The sequence below is a fragment of the Girardinichthys multiradiatus genome, chromosome 3 (genome assembly GCF_021462225.1).
Source record: "Girardinichthys multiradiatus isolate DD_20200921_A chromosome 3, DD_fGirMul_XY1, whole genome shotgun sequence".
NCBI lineage: Eukaryota > Metazoa > Chordata > Actinopteri > Cyprinodontiformes > Goodeidae > Girardinichthys > Girardinichthys multiradiatus.
Genome location: NC_061796.1, coordinates 4,758,991 through 4,772,196, shown reverse-complemented (window position 1 = coordinate 4,772,196; position 13,206 = coordinate 4,758,991). Strand labels below are relative to the sequence as shown.

The following is a 13,206-nucleotide window of genomic DNA, read 5'->3' as shown; positions in this document are numbered from 1 at the left end:
TGGTGATGTTAGCAGAAACCTTTGGATCTACCGTAACTGCAAAAAGCTAGCTCTCCATCCTCCAATAAAACACACAGCTAATGCACCGATAACCATTTTTATAGAAGCTATTTATCCAGAGGACATTTTTTATCTGGTACCAATGATTAATGTTCTTTAGTCTGTCTTCTGCTTTCTTTAAGCTTTTCCAGACTTCTTATTTAATACAAAATAAATTGGTATTAGATCAGGCAAACTGATGATGAGGTTGTTTTCGCATGTTAAATGACTAAAAGAGTAAAGATTTATTTATTCAGAAAAAGGGCTGACTCGGCCAGGGTAATAGGTAAGGTTCTGACTAATAAAGGTACATTCCCAGCCTTTAACGATAATCTTAACCAACAAATCCCATGTAAAATACAACTAAATGTTTTAAATATATCCAGCCAGAGGAACTTTTTAATGCAAAGGTCTGGCAGAGTAAACAAGATAAAAATGAACACCCTGAGACAAGTCCATCACAAGTTCTAACAGCATTTGTACAGTGACCTTTTGGTTTTAAAATCTAATACATAAAATTTTTAAAGAACATCCATAGATACGATTTCCTCATGTATGTCAAAAGGCGCTTTCAGTATACAAGTAGGCTTCTTTAGTGTTTTTAACAAGTCACTATGGCAGAAGGGTAAACTACAGTTTAAAAAACCATTAGCTCCTTGGGTGAGACATTTCCTTCCACTTCTTTGTTACCCCTGCAGAGACATATGCAAGTGACTGCTAATGACTATGATTAAGGAAACCTGGATTAGGCCCTACTGTGGTTTATGCACGTTATAGTGTATGCACACACATACATACAGACAGGCAGACAAACAGAAAGCTGGATTTGTTTTGTGTAAATCTTGAGAAACCCCAAAAACCAGAGAACATACTCTAAAAGATGTACCACTTAATTAAAGCTTGAAATCCATACAATGGCTTTTCCACAAAATAGCACTAAATGACACAGATTAGAGTAAACACAACTGAAACCAACTCATTACTCATGTCCAAGGAGGGAGCTTCTGGGATAAACATTTTAACAATGTGGGTGTGCTGATGTTGCACAAAGTCATCAGTGACAATGTTTTTAAAATTAAATTAAAAATTTCAAGTTTCAGGAAAATCTTCCGGAGCCTTTACTTCACCATTACTGTAAGGGAAAAATATATAATTTTCCTGCCTTCATACAGTTTTAGATTAACAAACAGAAAAAAGGAACAGAAAATATGTATTAGTGCTGAATCTGTAAATGCAAAGCATATGTTCAACCTAATATACTTAATGCCATTTAACTTGGAAAGTCCAACACGTTATCTCTTTTGTGGAACAGGAAAATCGCTGCATAATGTGCTCAGTGGGCCAAAAGGTCAGCTTGCGAGTCTGATAAAATTAGACTCATATGTCTGGATGAGTTACAGTAACAGTGACCACCTCAGCTAGACAAAATAAACCAGCTAGCCACACAGAGAGAAACAGAGGGGGACCAGAGTGAGGGGCAACAGGTGGCTGTCAACTTAGAGAGAAAGAGGGTCATCATCCACTTAGAGAAGAGCAGCAATTCTGTCTTTCACTCCCTAGGCTCCACTAAGCTCAGCCATGTGCCAGCAGGGGGTTTCAGGCAAATATTCACAACTACAGCCATATTGAACTTGTGACCTGTTATGAAATCAATGAGACTCCTGATAACAAGATTATCAGTTACAGCTTCATTTTAAAAAGCATTTCATGTAAAAAAGCTTCACATTATCACTTACATGGTTAGCATCTAAACCTTCAAAATAAAAGAAATCTCAGAGTTGTCCACATAACCAAACCTGATCTCTCTCTTAATCCTTGTGCATGTCACTAATCCTTTGATCAGCTGTCATATTTTAGTAATGAATACTCGATTGTTGCCTCCTCAGCTACAGTCAAAAACCTGACTCAGATTGTTGACCTAATTTAAACAAAACCTGCCTTTGTGGATTTTACCTAATGTGACAGTGTGCTTCTTAATAATCTTTGCAGATCTTGGGTTATTATTGCACTTAAAGCAGGGTGTGTGTGTGTGTATGTGTGTGTGTGTGTGTGTGTGTGTGTGTGTGTGTGTGTGTGTGTGTCTTTAAGAGAGAATATTCTCCTCCTTCCTCTGCTAATGCTATGAACACGTATCAGTAATAAACTTAGCTAGTTAATTACTATTTAAAAGCCACTTTAGTCATTTTATACAACACAATAACATTAAACAAGGTAGGAAAACAAATAGCACCCAATTATCAGTGGTGTATTTCCAGAAAGAGGCGGAACAAGAAAGTCCATGTAGTTAAACTAAAATCTGAAAGCCAACATCTGAATCAGATTGGGCGCATGTGTGTCCGCGCACTTGCCACTGCGCGTGCATGTTTGCATGTGTTTCCACTCAGCTCTTTGTGCTGGTTCCCTCACATTACTCAAAGAACACAGAAACTCTCTCTGGCTCATGCTACTGCTGTTTTTTAGTGTGTTGTTGAAGTGCTGTTAATTGTCACTCAAATTAAGGCTCCTGGCCCTGTCCCACCACTGCCACTGTGTAAGTTCAGAAAAGATGTAAAGGAAGGAATCTGCTACTAATAGAGGTAATTAAAGCTCATATTACTTTTGATATCTGGCAAATTGAGCTACAGAGAGAGATAAGTATGATATAAACGGTTTAGTTGGGAGTTATTACTTACCAATGCAAGCATGAACTCTGACAGAAAGCTGTGATCGAAGAATAATGCTGTGTTTCTTGCCCCTCCTGTGAAGAAAAAAAGGAAGTGCATAACAATTTGTTTTTAGGATGTCTAACTAGAGATGCAACAAAAAAATTAGATAGTGAAGAAAATTGCACTATTTTCAGCTCTATCAGTCCTTAAAGGGGATCAGCCAGTCAGAAACCGAACCCAACCTCTTTCAGTTTAGTGAGTGCCTTCCAAACAAACAGTAGCTACGTTCACGTGGATGTAAGTAATAGGAATAAACGGCCAATCAGATTAAAAATGTGTCATGTAAACATGTCAGTCGGAATATTCTGATTGGATTCGGCAGGATCGGAAATAAATTGTAATCTGACTGAGAGAGGTGGTTTATGCTGATTGACAATCCGATCGACATGCTTTGGTGGAGGGAGGGCCAGCAGTGCTAATGTTTGAGGCATCACAGAACTTGAAGAATGCTTATTTCGTTTCGCTGTCTCATCCTGTAACGCCGATAGACCAGTAGCATGTGTTGCTGAGCCCATAGCTTAATTAGGGAGTTCAGTAACGTCTTAACCGTGATTAGAACCTGATCCATCCTGGGCGCTCAGAAGACAAGCGAACTGGTGCACTACTGTTTTTTTTTGCTATTTTTTGTGGTTCAGCACAGACAGAAGTACTTCTTCTGTATTTTTAAGGGAAATTTGATAACTCAACACTTCTCAGTTTTTCTGTTCTGAATAAAGCCATGTGCATTTAAACGCACATCATGGTCAGATTGATTGATTGCGTGCCAATAAAAATAATAATAAACGGTGCAATCCGATTATTTTTTAGTTTTTAGTACAAATACATTTCAATCCAATTGTGAAATTTTGTGCATGTAAACATAGCTACTGTTTGGGTATAAGTACTCTACCCACCTCTGCTAAACATTTCCAGGTCACACTCACAACACTGTTTAGTGTGGACACTGCTACTGAGGGAAGAACACTTAAAGTTAGCTATTTTCAGCTTTGGTGAGGTGTTTAAAAGTAAAGTCAGAGGAAGAGCAACCAGGTAAGAACCTATTTAATAGGAGACTATTTTCTATGAAATGTAGAAGCATGGCTGAAGTTCATTCATGCTGCAAGAAAGAGCAAGACTTTTAAGAATAACAAGAAGGCTGAACAGAGAAAGGCAAAGGTGTCCTGTTTTATCTTTTCAAGCAAATGGAAACTGTAATGGAATATGACGGATATGAATATGTTGCCAGCTTTTTGGAATTTTCAGACTTAATGTATGGGTCTACATTCTCTGGAGAAAACGTATTGAGGCTAATGTTTTCAAATGATAGCTGCAGTAACCACTAACATAAAATGCTAAAGACAGTTTAAAGTGCGAACACCATAATCACTGTTTTTTCAAATCTTGTTTTACAACAATTCCTCCTTCACACATATTGTGACATCACCTCTATCCTTAATATAAATGATTAATAAAAACATGAGTAAGGCTAAAAGATAATATTCTTTTTATCTTCTTGTCTTCTTATACTGTACGACATTCCCTGAATGAACAATTCCTTAAATGCTGATGGAAAGGAAGCCTTACAAACTCAAAAGACTTGGAGCTCATCACCAAAGATATTTCATAAAAATACCAGTGAAACATGCAAAAAGCTGGTAAGCAATTAAAATGGTTTTATTGCTTTAATTCCAATAAAGATTGTTCACTGGGGGTATAAATAATTTTTGACATTCCATTAATAATTAAAACAAAATTGATACTGAGTGCTTAGGGTTTCATTTCAGCTTAGGTACCATTTAACGTCTGGGTTGAACTGTAAAAAGACACAGGATATTTCATTCAATGAGATTTCTAAAATAGCCTATTTTTCAGGGATCTGCAATATACATTTTCTTCAACATTTGTTTGTAACCAAACTGTGAAAAGTTCTTCTGCTGAACACAAAAAGATGGGAGTAACTTAGAGGTCATCTCCACCCCCTGTGTTAATGGAGATGTGTCAAGACCCTATCAACATCCTGTCAGCTGCTTACAAAAGCTGAATGACAATCTACAACAAAGACAGCAACAATGCACCCCAATTCAATTCAGTCATCAAGAGACGAGTATTTTGGCTTAAAAGAGATAATCTGTCTATTTGGTAGTCTCCTCTGCTGTGTAGTAAAGCCATAAGCCTGTAAAATCAGTTGAGAAATAAACTTGGCATTCATTTATTTTTCTTACTGTTTGGCAACCTAGTCACAAGACAGTAATTTATATCTTCCCAGTATAAGTACATCATTCTAGGTAACGTATTTTGTTTTAACTGCAGTACATAATTAATTATTTTGTGTGTCTATTTTGGGTAGAGATGCATCAAGAACTCAGTTGGTGATCAAAATCAGTCTGGACACTTAAAATGTAAATTTATTTTTCCAATCAGTTAATGCACCATACCTACACTTGACTCTATATTGTGACATGTTACTGATAGAAGGACTCATTGCTTCTCTCTTTCAGGGGTTGCCACAGCAAGTCACTTGTCTCCATTTAATTGTATCTTCTGCATCATCTTCTCTCACACACACTATCTTCATGTCCTATTTCACCCTATCCATAAATCTCCTCTCTGGTCTTCTTCTAGGCATCCTTCCTTGCTGTTGCAGCCTCAGGATCCATCTACCAATGCAGTCACAATTCCTCTTTACATGTCGAAACCATCTCAGCCTGGCATTCCTGGCTTTATCTCCAACACATCTAAACATGACCTGTCCCTCAGATGTACTCATTCCTGATCCTGTTCATCCTCGTCACTCCCAAAGAGAGCCTCAGCAACTTTATCTTTGCTACCAGCAGCTCTGCCTCCTACCTAAATGCAGCAGACATCCACAGTAAGCGTTGAATTTTGCTGTCTGAGTCCATTCTGTTGTTTGGTTGGATGATATATTGTTCCCTTAGCCTCCCAAATATCTAAAGAAACACACAAACAAATCAGCTAGACACCAAGACAGACAAGAGCACAGTAGGTATAACTGCACAACAACCCCCTCCTTCACAGATTCAGACTTCTGACAAATGGGCTTTTATGCTGCCTGCACAAAGGTTGTGTGATTATTCAGGCTGGCCCCGAGCCAACTGCTGGCTGTCAGGGACGAGCCGGCAAAAGTGGGTTTGACAGTCAGAGAAAAGGCCTATCAACAAAGAAAGCAGCTCACACTGATGCTATGTCACAAACAGGCAGCGTTGGAAGACAGGCATAACGGCAGCTTTCCCACCCCGAACTAGTCAATGCTAAACTGGTCGGATATGATTCAGAAAATGAGATTACATGGTAGAAAAAGCTTCCTTACGCTCACTATTTTTCAAATATAGTATCCTGCAAAAGCCAGAGGCAATACAGGAGCAACATTTGTCAACACAGGCCTTCCCTTGTGAGATGAGACAGCAAACAGGAACGTAATCCTCTGTGATGCTGTCGAGGCAAACGAGTAACTAGAGCCATTTTGTCACGAATACCTGCTTTCTTTCTGCAACAGGATCCCTGAGCCTCTCCAAGACCTGAGGCTTCATAGGCTGACATTCTCATTATCAAATTAACCAAACAGGCATGGAATATAAGTTTTAAAGTTTTAAAGCCCACCTCCAATGAAAATAAATATGAAAATCCAACACTGTTGTACAAGCAGGCCTGCAGATTTATATTTTGGGAGAGTCTCACAACTGACTGTACAACCTTTTACAATAAAAGGCATGGGATAGACCTGGTGCTATATAAATAATTCAAATAAAAGGAACTGCTGAGACACAATTGCTAATTACATTTTAATAACCATCTGAAATATATTATTCCTCATTTATTGATACTAAATAACCATCAACCAAGATAATGACAAATCATTGATGCCTTCTTTACAATCCTTGTTGTGTAATTTTGTCTCAAAGCAGAATTATGTAAGATAACTTTAGCAAATAATCAACATATTCCAGATAAAGGACGCTTTGCGGGCTAAAACCATATAGACAAGACAGTCTCATATGGCACAAACCTGGTGGAAGGGAGGTGGTAGGTCGCACAAAGAAAAAAAATAGCAGGAGCTGAGCTGACTGGATATACATATATATCTGTGGAGATGGTTATTCCCTCTTCCAGTCAGAATGTCACAAAATACGCCTTCAGATTAGGTCTTTCTCACTTAGGATATGTTGGAAAAACTTCTACATCATGTTCTCTGATAAAGCTGATACTGGTATGCAGGTGACATGTTGCGTCTGTTTTGAACCTTTTTGTTTGGGGAATTGTTCATTCATAGAAATGGTTCATGCACTGTTTGTGGGATCAAGGTTTACCACAGTTTAAAGACTTTGCAGTTTTAAAAGCACAGACATTCTTTGCCATACCATTCCTCTGGTTTAAAGTCATTGTGGACTATTGCCTCAAACCACCACACAGCCAGTGTAATGTATATCACCAATGCCTGTTGATGCATTTTCTACACATACTTCATCTCATGTTGGAAGCACTTTGCCACCATCTAGCAGTCACAGTTGTGTCAAAATAATTGGACTTTGCTAATTGCATACAAAATTTTTGTTTTGCTTTAATAAAACTTACTAATTTTGATTCGTTAAAAATCTATATATCTGACAGCAAAAACTATATTTGTTTTTTATAATACTGAATAAATGTAAGCACTAACGTGTTAATGTGATGCCAGAGACATTGCCAGAATAACTAGCTGTTTTTGACTCTACGGAGCAGATTCGCTGTTTTGGTATACTATTGGTCCCCCCTACATATTTCCCTGTCTTACAAAAAGAAAAAGTCAGCTGTTTGGAAAGTGCTCATGTTAAAACTAGAGAAGTACCACCTATTACTCTCATTAGGGCAACATAGTCTTAAAACCACAGTTAGAAAGCTACAGCAGCAAGTCTATAAAAGCAGCTGACTGTAGATTCTGACAGAACGGATTGTCTGGCTAACTGACAAGGCTTATTAGCTTGTTATGCTAGTATGAATTGACACGTGGTCGGTAAAAAAACATCCCACAGTATCCCAAACATCCCATACATTTTTTTCTCCATGTAGTTAATTGTTCGTTTATTACAATAGTCTGCATGTTATGTGTGACATCAAATACAACTAAACTAAAACTGAAGAATTATCATTTGGAATTGTAGTTGTAATATAAGTATACACGACGATAGTTTGGTTATTTAAATTTTTTGTCTTTGTTGCATATTTTCAACTTGTGTTTAATTTGTCGTCCACAAGAGGCTGCTGCAGAATCCTCCACAGCTCTACCTTTCGCAACTTTGAGTACAAAATGACCTAAACTGCAAACATATAAAAGGACCAAGGCAAGGCAAGTTTATTTATATAGCACCTTTCAGTAGCAATACAATTCAAAGTGCTTCACATGAAATAAAAAAATAAACCAGCAACCCTACTGCATCCATCTGTTGAAACACACAACTGACAAACTATTAAATTGCAGCAGAATTCCTACTTGATTTTTTTTTTTCAAAATACCTTTGGCTGGTAAATCATTGTCATGAGTACATGAACTAATTTACTCTGATTTTAAACAGAACGACTAACAGTTCACTCAACCATGTTGTCTTATTCTGTGTATGTGCGCCTAAGTATCAAAATTAAAATGTCAACAATAAATGTTATAGATAACATAAACATTATATGCACAGTGAAAAATGTTACTTTAAAAACCATGAGAACAATTGTTGCTAAATCTTACTATTAGATTTTGTGATAATACCATGATACTGTAAACCTGGTCTCATTACTTAAGGCTATTATACTGTGAGAATCTCATACCGGCCCATGTCTATTAGGGATGAACCAATTAATTGGCCAGCGATCAAAATCAGCCAATTTCCCCCTGATTGACTTTCACTGATGAATTACATAGTTTGCTCAATAGATTCACCAAATTTCCTACTTTTTACAGTCTACGAACACTTCAAGATACAACATGTTTTATGCATGTTTGTCTGAGTTTATGAAAAATCCGATAAAGGTTAGGGGCATTTGATATGGACCTTAGAGAGAAAATTTCAATCTACAGGCCAGACCTTAAGGAAATCTCAGCTAGTTAAAGGCTTGACTGGTGCATCTATATTTATTTGTTTAATTATGTTATAATGTTTAAAAATATAATATTTATGTGCTTTCTATCTAATCAAACAAGTGAAAGTGAAAATGTTGATGCCTTAATTGCCCTTATATTTTGTGATAGCACAATATCACTACCCTACTTATGCCTGTGGCATAGAATGGTGATGATTTTAGTGCATATATGAAATGCATAACCACTTGATTTCTGGGTTTAATTTAAATTTAAATAAACAATCACTTCATATAATCAATTACTTTGGCAATCAGCTGCTACAGACAGAAACTGAGCCGACATATTTGCTTTGTTTTCTTTATGGTTGTCTTCCCTGTTTATTAGAGTCTTGCATCTTTTGAAATGTTTTCAGCTCAAATTAGACAGACGGATGTCGGCCAAATCTAAAATCTGGCTTTATCCAAGGGACTGTTTCACACCCTGTTCATGAAACACATAATGTGTAATTTGAGTAAGTGAAAACGCACGGTTGGACTGCAGTAACGCGAGTTCTTCACCTCAAAGACCAATTAATATGAGATAAGAGGGCCCAACAGTGTTCTACCGACTTAGAATTTTTTACCTGAGAAACTCCTGCACCGATGGACCACCGGCGTCTGATCAAGACAGGTTAAGTTAAAAGTTTTAAGACTAATCTGGCTTTATTCTTTAGTGACATTGGCCTATGACTAGAACCAACAAGTAGTTGTAAAACTGCCCTATCATGTCAGCAATGTTGGACCACTTGTTTGCTGAATATTGGACTATTTGCACGTTGTTGGACGCCACTATGCCTTTCCAATGTCATCGGCCATTTTGTACCGCAGGATAGTCTGTCCTACAAAACCCAGCGGCTACTGCGGCTGATATGACGGGGCCGTCCCAGGTCTGACGTCACAGGAGGCAATATAGGAAGGCGAACGTTTGAAAGAAGCGCTTTCACGTTGGATACTGGACCAACATCTGAAGCATCTCTCTCTGGAGAAGAAGAGGTCCCCCGTGGAGTCTTCATTTATTCTCCTTCGTTGGCCAACGAAAAATTCATGAAAGAGTTTTCTGGAATGAGAAGGCCAGAAATGTCACTTTCCCGATCGAAGACGTGAGTTTAACACGTAACCAAAACCACGGTGTTTCAAGGAGACGCAACTTTCCCTCCTTGCTTGGTTCTAGTCGACTGCTGACGGTCAGATCATATTTTTCCTTTTTGCCAAGGAGGCCAAAGGACGAAGATTGACTGCTCTTGCCGAAGTTAACTGTGGACACACGTTAACTTCCAACTTTCCCCCTCCTCCTCTCTCCCTCTGCTCAGAAGGAAGACTTCAACAAAGTAAAACTCATCCTTTTATTTTTATTTCTTTATTAGGAATAGCATGGGCAGGATAGAGTAGGAGGTTTTAGTGCGATTAGAGTCACCATTTAGAGTCTAATGTGTTCTGAATTGTATGTGCATGCCATTGTTTTGAAACTTGCTGGTACTGTCGGAGGCCGCCGTGTCTCGCAAGTGTGTCTTCACTGTGCGAACACCTGCGCGCAGGTGCGCCGTGAAACTGGACCGCTATAATAACCTTATGGTGAAAATCAACCATTTTCTTTGTCTTAAACTTCATGTTTTACTGGTTTGCCGCCAAAAGGGTTTATGACCCTTTGTGTGGGCTGAGTTTTACAACCTTGCTGGGGGAAAGTTTATGACTGCCCTTGTCCCGCTGAGCTACACTTTGGGAGGGGCGCACCCAAAGCTTCGTTCAACCATATTCCCCTTTTATTTTGCCATAACTACCATAACTGCTGGTTTGACCTCATACACACCCACTGCTGTTTTGTTTTATTTTGTTTAGTTAGATATTTGGGCAGTTATCAAACTGCCCTATCATGTCAGCAACGTTCCTTAACTACAAACATGTAGTTCTCTACTTGAAATTTAACTTGCATGGTTGTTCGACAAATCCTCTGGTGATTTTAAAATGCACATTTTCCCCTTAAATGAAAATCCTGTGTGAGCCGTGAGCGTCTATGAAACAATGTCCAAATGGGTCAGGAAAAAGTGCTGGAAAAAAAAAAAGAAAATGAAAGCAGAGCTCTCCTATGAGAAATGAACGGATATAATGAGAAACTGAATATTTGAGGCCTGCAGAGCTCAAACAGTTGGACTTTAATACCCCTGCCTTTTAAATGCTTGTCAAACACATCAAAAAACAGGCAATAAACCTAGGAAGAGCATTTTCAGCATAAAATTGTTGGCTTTTGCGTATAAATGATATGCACCAGTGAAATGTTATAAGCTGGAATACACACACATGCACTGGAACAAAAACAATTGCATGCCAAATCAATTATGTAGTCACAAACAGTTCTGATCTTCTGAGGACAATCAAGGGAGTGGAGTCTTTTCTTAAGGATTCAGATCTTAACAAATAACCCGCCAATAGATGTCACATATGTTAGCAAAACCTTTAAGTTTGAAATATATGTCAATGCCAACTCACTTCAATAGTTAAACTACAGTACAAACCAAACGTTTGGACACACCTTCTCATTCAAAGAGTTGTCTTTATTTTCATGACTATGAATATAGTAGCTTTACACTGAAGGCATCAAAACTATTAATTAACACGTGGAATTATATACTGAACAAAAAAGTGTGAAACAACTGAAAATGTCTTATATTCTAGGTTCTTCAAAGTAGCCACCTTTTGCTTTGAGTACTGCTCTGCACACTCTTGGCATTCTGTTGATGAGCTTCAAGAGGTAGTCACCTGAAATGGTTTTCCAACAATCTTGAAGGAGTTCCCAGAGATGCTTAGCACTTGTTGGCCCTTTTGCCTCCACTCTGCAGTCCAGCTCACCCCAAACCATCTCGATTGGGTTCAGGTCCGGTGACTGTGGAGGCCAGGTCATCTGGCGCAGCACCCCATCACTCTCCTTCTTGGTCAAATAGCCCTTACACAGCCTGGAGGTGTGTTCGGGGTCATTGTCCTGTTGAAAAATAAATGATGGTCCAACTAAACGCAAACTGAATGGAATAGCATGCTGCTGCAAGATGCTGTGGAAGCCATGTTGGTTCAGTATGCCTTCAATTTTGAATAAATCCCCAACAGTGTCACCAGCAAAGCACCCCCACACCATCACACCTCCTCCTCCATGCTTCACGGTGGGAACCAGGCATGTAGAGTCCATCCGTTCACCTTTTCTGCGCTGCACAAAGACACGGTAGTTGGAACCAAAGATCTCAAACTTTGACTCATCAGACCAAAGCACAGATTTCCACTGGTCTAATGTCCATTCCTTGTGTTCTTTAGCCCAAACAAGTCTCTTCTGCTTGTTGCCTGTCCTCAGCAGTGGTTTCCTAGCAGCTATTTTACCATGAAGGCCTGAATCACACAGTCTCCTCTTAACAGTTGTTCTAGAGATGGGTCTGCTGCTAGAACTCTGTGTGGCATTGACCTGTTCTCTAATCTGAGCTGCTGTTAACCTGTGATTTCTGAAGCTGGTGACTCAGATGAACTTTTCGTCCGCAGCAGAGGTGACTCTTGGTCTTCCTTTCCTGGGGCAGTCCTCATGTGAGCCAGTTTCTTTGTAACGCTTGATGGTTTTTGCGACTGCACTCGGGGACACTTTCAAAGTTTTCCCAATTGTTCGGACTGACTGACATTAATTTCTTAAAGTAATGATGGCCACTCGTTTTTCTTTACTTAGCTGCTTTTTTCTTGCCATAATACAAATTCTAACAGTCTATTCAGAAGGACTATCAGCTGTGTACTGTATCCACCTCCTGCACAACACAACTGATGGTCCCAACCCCATTTATAAGGCTTGAACTCCCACTTATTAAACCTGACACATGTGAAGTGAAAACTATTTCAGGTGACTACCTCTTGAAGCTCATCAACAAAATGCCAAGAGTGTGCATAGCAGTAATTAAAGCAAAAGGTGGCTACTTTGAAGAACCTAGAATATAAGACACATTTTCAGTTGTTTCACACTTTTTTGTTCAGTATATAATTCCACATGTCTTCATTCATAGTTTTGATGCCTTCAGTGTGAAGCTACAATATTCATAGTCATGAAAATAAAGACAACTCTTTGAATGAGAAGGTGTGTCCAAACCTTTGGTCTGTACTGTATATCATCATGGCCAGTTACTGTGGAAATGCTGCGGTTGGCTTATCTTCCCTTCAGAAAAATATCCAGAGAAGTTTAGAAATGTCTAAAAGGACATGTCAAGCTATAGTGACTTGCAAAAGTAGTTGTACCCCTTGAACTTCTCCACATTTGTTGTGTAACAACAACAAACTTTAATGTATTAAACTTGGAATATCTGTGATAGATCAACAGAAGTAGTGCTTAATAGTAAAAAGGAAGAAAAAGGATATACACAGTTTT

At 38.6% G+C, this 13,206-nt stretch overlaps 1 protein-coding gene across 8 annotated transcripts in view; it reads right to left on the bottom strand.

Annotated features, from left to right (window-relative positions):
* The window catches only part of fhod3b (formin homology 2 domain containing 3b), a 138,676-nt gene that overhangs the window by 106,739 nt on the left and 18,731 nt on the right, over positions 1-13,206 (bottom strand). For all 8 annotated transcript variants that reach the window (XM_047360484.1, XM_047360486.1, XM_047360487.1 and 5 more), the window contains exon 3: positions 2,712-2,776. In XM_047360484.1, coding sequence (XP_047216440.1) covers positions 2,712-2,776 — 65 coding nt within the window. The remainder of the gene's footprint in view (positions 1-2,711; positions 2,777-13,206) is intronic.